Source organism: Alosa pseudoharengus, unplaced genomic scaffold (assembly GCF_046254945.1).
Source record: "Alosa pseudoharengus isolate Yale_2024_CS ecotype anadromous, Long Island Sound unplaced genomic scaffold, YU_APseudo_1.1 YU_APseudo_1.1_scf_12, whole genome shotgun sequence".
NCBI lineage: Eukaryota > Metazoa > Chordata > Actinopteri > Clupeiformes > Clupeidae > Alosa > Alosa pseudoharengus.
The window spans coordinates 38,290,485-38,297,598 of NW_027468587.1; the positions used below are offsets into that span (position 1 = coordinate 38,290,485).

The 7,114-nt window shown below is 37.3% G+C and overlaps 1 protein-coding gene across 1 annotated transcript in view; it reads right to left on the reverse strand.

Moving 5' to 3' along the window:
* entpd3 (ectonucleoside triphosphate diphosphohydrolase 3) overlaps positions 1–4,539 on the reverse strand; it is a 59,142-nt gene extending 54,603 nt beyond the window's left edge. The window contains exons 1-4 of the mRNA XM_076281214.1: positions 4,452–4,539; positions 3,833–3,955; positions 2,597–2,714; positions 1,393–1,552 (exon numbers count right to left, since the gene is read on the reverse strand). Coding sequence (XP_076137329.1) covers positions 1,393–1,552; positions 2,597–2,714; positions 3,833–3,952 — 398 coding nt within the window. The 5' untranslated portion in view covers positions 3,953–3,955; positions 4,452–4,539. The remainder of the gene's footprint in view (positions 1–1,392; positions 1,553–2,596; positions 2,715–3,832; positions 3,956–4,451) is intronic.
* Positions 4,540–7,114: the final 2,575 nt, after the last annotated feature.

Here is a 7,114-nt window from a genome sequence, read left to right on the forward strand (position 1 = left end):
GGTCTCAATGCTTTATTGTTTTATTTCATGTGAATAATTACTAGAGTAACTTTTCAAGTAGGCTAATGCAGTTGCAGGAAGTGTGCATTTAGTTTCCATTGTGTTTCCACAACAATGTTAGTGAGTAAATACTGAAATGGCCACCATCTTGGTGAAGTGTGATGTGTAAGATCAGAAAGCAGAGGTGGAATTTAGGGCGGTAGCATATGTTGATGTGTTTTCATAGCGCGGAAGACATCGACAATTGGCCAGGGAGGGTCATGTCATTTTTGAAAATGCTGCTCGAGGGTCGTTGAAAATTATATAGCAGGCAGGGGAGGGTCATGCAACTTTTGATCGAAGCACTTAAAATCCCTCCGGTGACCCCGTTTATAAATAACGAACGGTCCCTAAGCGTATTAGTTATCCACCTCTTTATCTTATACACCATTAACACGCATTAACAAGCTGCTTGTTAACACTTACAACTGTTAACAAATGTGCTTGTAAGTAACTGAAAAGGCTGCCTATTAACACTTACAAGCTGCATGTTAAACATCCTTTAATGTTATTAAAGGATAACAACCATTAACTAACTGTTAGTAATGAATTGTTAACAGTTTATTATGCACTGTTAATACCTAATAAGCACATGTTATTCTAAAGCGTTACCAAAATCTCTTGGGGGGTAAATAGCCTACCTTCATTCTGCAAATATTGTAATTACCATCTGTATCTTCCTTCACTTACATTTTTAATAGTAAATTATCAACCTTGTCCTAATCATTTTAAACCGTGGTCTGGTTTGCTTATATATAAATAGTTAGGTAGGATAACGAACCCCGTAGCACTTAATTAGGTTAAGTTTTCCCCCTCACTCCCATCAAACAAGCACTGAGGGTTGGTGTGCTACATTACATCACATTGCATTACATTATTACTTTACATTACCAGAACCAGAACAAAAACATTTATTTTTTAATACTGTGTGTATTTCCTGTATTTCCTTATTGCATTGTAATAAAGCATGAGAAATAAATATATATTGTCCCTTTAACATTGCTAAAGCAAAATATGTAAGGTGGCCTTAGACTTCTGCATGGTACTGTACGTTCCATTTCAATAAAATGCATTTCTCCACTAGGTGTTCTCTCTTGACAGAATGATATGGCTTTGTTCTTTCCATCAGAGGGTTTTCTTTCAGCTAAAATCACATTCAAACACATTTAAAACAAACCTAGTGTTTGTAAGTGCAGTAATGCCAGACTAATCAATATGAAATGGGATTTACAGGCATCTCATCAGCCAATTTCCTGCTTGTTAATATAGCCTTATTGGCGAGAAAGAGAGGGTTAGCCAATTAGACCCCACTTAAAAGCTTTAGTAGTATTCATATCATGCTGACAGACGTACTGTAACAGTCTCATTCCAGCTGTGGCTCCAAGGAAGATGGAAGTGGAGTTGTGCTTGAAAGCTGGAATCTTTTCTTTCACTTGTACCATACAGCTCTTGAAATGTTTCCATGTCTCTTCATCCTGACTTGAATTACGACCCAGGTCAGAGATGCCTGGACCTGGAAGGTAAATAATTAAATGTATATAGAAATACCAATGTTAAATATATATATTTATGTTCAGTTCAATACAATTGTTTATATTGCATTCAAACCTGCAGCAGGGATTTAAATTATTTGAATGCACTGTTTCTCTGTACAAGCCAATAAGGTCAATTTGTGTACCTGAAAAGTTTCGGCTACCTTGCCTCTGTAGCCTTCATCAGAGGTGTCACGTGATGTTGGTGTGACGTCGTCTGAGCTGTGTTATATGGAGTTTTCCATCCCACCTGATGTGGTGGGATGGCCTTGTCCCCTGGGGTGTTCCAGGGGGGGGGGGGGGGCGCCCTCTGCTATCTGGTGGTTTTTCATACAGCCGGGGGCGGCCCTGCAGGACTGTGTCCCAGGTGTGGGATAGTTGGTAGGCTCCTTCATCCCGGTTTACAGTCTTTGGGGCCCGCTTCTTGATTTCAACCGCCTCTTTGATCCATCGATGGAATTTGTTGCTTTCCGTTCTGATGACCTTGGCTGCATCCCAGTTCATTAGATGGTTTTCCCTCTTACAGTGGTCTGAAATGGCAGATTTCAGATTTTCCTGTGTTGCTTTCATTCTTGTTGCACGGATGAGCGTTCCAGATGTTTCCTTTTCACATTCTTTCTGGTGTTCCTTTTTTCGTGTGCTGAATTGCCGGCCTGTCTCTCCCATGTACGTTTTATTGCATGTTGGGTGGGATGGAAAACGCCATATAACACATCTCAGACAACGTCACACCAACATCACGTGACACCTCTGATGAAGGCTACAGAGGCAAGGTAGCCGAAACTTGTCAGGTACACAAATTTACCTTATTGGCTTGTACAGAGAAACAGTGTAAAATAGTATAACAGTAGGCCTAATTAACCTCTTCAATATAATTTGAATGCAATTTGGCAGATAATCCAAAATTGATATTTCCAGTTAAATTTAAATAAGCAAATCTAAATGGTAAACATTGTATGTAATATTAATCCAGTGTTCCCAAAAACTATTGAATATATATATATATATATATATATTGATTTTACCTTTAACATTGCATTTAACAGTTTCTCTAATGATCCCAGTATTATTCTCCTTCTCTGCTGGCCATTCATATACATACACAGTAGTGCGGGAGGAGCCACAGTCTAAGACAATCCCATACTGCACAAAGAAAAGTGATATTAACATATGACATTGCATTTACATTTTTGCGATATTATTATTATTTTGGCGATAATTATGAATAATGACAATGATTAATACTAATAACTTGAACAATTCTTCTCACCTAACCAGCACTCCAATATTGTTGATGGAACTCAAGCAAGCAAAATTCAACTAATATGGAATGGATCACAGTGGAACACATTGACATCTTTCCTGTCTGAACAACACTTTCATAAAGCGCCTTCACTATGAGGACGCCTGCAATTAACAACCTCTCCCTCAGTAGAAAGCAAGTCACAAATATGACCTTTGATCCAGTCAGTTTGCCCCAGGCATCAGACATTATGTTAACATTCTTTCCATAGCATACAATTCTATGTCATTCACAATGACACTATAGAAGCACTATTTCTAAATAGACTTGAGGGGGGGGGGGGGGGGGTGGGGGGGGGCTTTGGCTCCAATCTTTTGAACCCAAAATATATGGCTTGAAAAGCTCTCCAGTGCTTTTGAGACTGACCTCTGAATATTAATGCCACAGTCATTGCTCATCTCCCTTCATTTGTTTTGTTCCTTTTTATCTACTTCCAGCTTTTATTCAATTACTTAAATAAAATAGAGAAATGTGTGCAGATTGGGTTACTACTGCAATACTGAATCAAGTCTAAATTATTGACCTTTATTAGATACTTTGTACTTTTTTACACATGTACCTTTTTACTCGAGTCCATTGCATAATATATAAAAATGTTGTTTTGTATTGCTGAATATATGGAAATGATGTATTATATGCTTTTCTCTACAGAGTATTTGGAATTTCTGACCCATTCTCACCCTGTATGTTACCCAACAGGCGTGGCAATGCATCTGGTGCACCAGTGATTACACACTGCTTCACTTCTCTGATAGACACCACTTCTTGATGGTGCGTTATTTCTGTCTGTAGCAAGAAACTTTTTACATTTAAGATACCACACAGCAATTGTGTGTCCTACTCAATTAAATCCATTATAGAGAATTTCTGAAAAGATTAGATCCATCTCCTCAAATATTAATCTTTTATGCTAATCTAATTGCAATTGTGTGCCACTTTTTATGACTTACTGACATACCTTTAATCCTGGAGACACATAGGTTATCTTGTATGTCTGGATTATAGCAATGGCAATGATTACTCCTACACTTGACAGGAGAAGAAATGAAGCTAAGGTTGCCACCAGTTTTGAAGCCATTATCTGTGAACAGGCAAAAACAAAATAAACAGTGTTTAGCTGCAGTAAATCACAATATAAGCACCCTTGACATATTTTAACCTGATCTAACAATATAATTATTTTTGTAGCACTAACACCAGTAAAAGCACCAATGTTGATTGACAACTGGCTTGTGCATTTGTTTTTCTGGTGCTTAGCGTACTTTGTTTACACATATTACGCTATTGTGAGAGTAAAGCTGCTTAAATCAATGGAGTCTTTTATATTTACTAAGAAATCATAAGTATACATCACTCTTATTATGGACACGAAGCATCCCTAACCCTAAGTACAGATGTATATTTCTTTCTCTTTTATTCAAACTTCTTGTGGAGATTTGTAATTTTTCGCCAATATCTTCATTTAAATACATCCATTGCTCTAAATGACTATCACAGTTTGCCTATACATACACTAACACTCACAGATACTTTAGAGTGCTGTTGGAGGCACTTGTTATGCAAGGATTTTTACTTACCTTTTTGTGTCAAACCAGTTGTTGAGAGGTTGGAGAATGCAGCTTCAGTTCAAAAGCCTGCCTGGACATGAGCCTGCATCTGTAGCTGTAACTGCATGGGTCTATCTTTTGCTCCAGCAGACTACATCATTCAATTTACACTCCTCCCACAGAAGCAAGCTCTTCCCACATTAACCATTAAAAGGCATGTGATCACTTAAGCAAAGATCTTTGGTGAGGTTTCCTGTTTTACAAAATATGAATCAAGAAGACTGATGCACAGATATTGATGGCTTATTATGGCCACTGCACAGCGAAGGTTTATCGGGCAAGTTTCGTGCACCCGGTCTTTCAGTGTCCCGTGAATCGTTGACACAAAATTATTGAAAAACTCTGACTAAACCCTTTATGACCGCCGCTTCGCTGCGCAGTGGTCATAAATATAGTGTTTTCCCCCATAAAGGACTAGGAAAAACAAAAATAATTGTGTGTGACTCACCTTCACAGCTATAAATGCCCAGTTTAAGGTTCTGGGTTGCTTGCCTTTGATGCTTGCTGTACATAATAACTGCAGTTTCAGTACTACACTGTAAAAATTATAAGATCCTGGAGGAACTTTTAGGGGTTCTTCAATTTGAAACTGTGGGGGAACCTCAAAAGGTTCTTCGAAGAACCTTTAAAGAAAGGTTCTTTGAAGAACCTTTTCAAAGGTTGCTTGAGGAACCTTTTGAAGTTCATTACAGAACCTTCATTATTATTAACCTTTATTATTATTATTATTAGAATGTATTAACCTTTATTGTTATTATTATTATTATTATTAGAATGTGGGATAAATGTACATGAAACAACAGATGTATTTAAGCAAGAATTTAATCAAAAGCGTCAAAGCATGTCAATGGCAAAATATTAGGAATACTGTACATGAAAGGATGGACAGATAGATACATAAATAAATATATAAATAAACAAATAATACACAGGCTACATAGATGAAGGCATGAATGAAAACATCTATTAAACAATGCTATTAACAAGAACACAATTAACTTCCTAATCTAAATGAAATAGTCAATAAATGATTGATTGAACTATTGAGTATTTAATTTAGAGTATGAAATTTGACATCCGAAATACGGCAATGGGGATTTTTTCTTTTGTCTTAATATCACACATAGACTGTAAAAACAACAATGTCTTGTTCACGGCCTTTGGGTATTCCATATTGAAAATTAAATAAACTGCTAGCAATGCTCCAATGCCCATCAACACATCTTCTGGTGTTACGACGTCTTGTCCGTCCATGCAAAGTGTAATGGTGGTGTCTTCCTCAAAGGGGTTGCCTCTTATGTATAGGGTAGGTGTGGGTGTCTTGGATATCTGAAAAGTACAGAATAACAGTATTTAGAATGGGGATTGGTGATATTCAAGCCCATTGGCAGGGGAAGTTTCTAACAGTGTCAAATGACTGGTACTCTTACCTTATCCACAACGTATGAGCCTGTCAGGATTGTCCCCAAACAGATATGGCCGCTCTGCTGCAAAGAGTCCTGAATTTGAACAATATACTGGATAAGTCTTATAGCAGTAATAACATGAATTCCATACAGTTTTATAGCAGTAATGACATGAAGTGTAAATCAAACTTCTTAATACCTTTGTATTTGTAGGTTGTCTCCTCACAGGCCTGATTTAGTGCAGATTGGTACTTAGGTCAATGTTATGCAGGTGCTGAATTTCAGAGAAAACCTTTAAAAAGATAAGAACAAATTACATGTTTGCTTGGCAGAAGAACATCTGAAAAATAATTTGCAGTGAACTAAATGCCAAATGTTAACTCACAGTTCAAATGTGGTGTAAAGCTGGGTATTCAGTAAGGATTTCCTGTGTGGAGTGGCGTTGAATAAATGCCACTCTGTCACTGATTGTTCTCCTTATTCTGTTTTCAATCGTATTTAGATCAGGGTTTACTTTTTAACACTCCTCCTTCATTTTTGTCTCATTGTCCTGTAAATGTTACACTCAATTTAAAGTAAAGGTCAATTTGGTTAAAGAAATGTAATAAGTAGTAATATATGGTGTTTAATCATCATCTGAAAACTTACATTGGATTTGGATACGCTTTCATCACCAAGAACATCTACAACCTGTCAGTGTAAAAAGATCATCAGTGAACATATGCACACGCACGCACGCACGCACGCACGCACACACACCATACCTGAACTAGTGTTTGCATCCTGGGTAGCAGGTATCTGTGTGAATAGAAAAAAAATAAGTGTGGTTTCCCTCACATTGGATTGAGTTTTGTCCTGGAATCAAAGTAAACTGCAATAAGGATCACAGTTAAGTGTAATTCTGAAAGCTTCTGCTTGAGATACAGATGCATTTTTCTTTGTGAGGAAAAGGTGACTTGCCTGTGATGAATTTTGCCTTTTCCCATACTTTGCTCGATGGTATCCAATTTCAGGAAGGCTCAGTGGGATTCTTTCCTTCTTGAATTTGTTTTTAGCATTCCCAACCAACTATAATATGAAAGGTTATATAAACCAATTAGCCTAAAGGAAAATTCAAATGCAATGGCCTGGTTTATACAGGTGTTAAGCAACATACCAACAGAAGTGAAGAGTGTCATAGGCATACATGATTCAATTGCATCTGTAAGTGAGCAGACTACAACAACC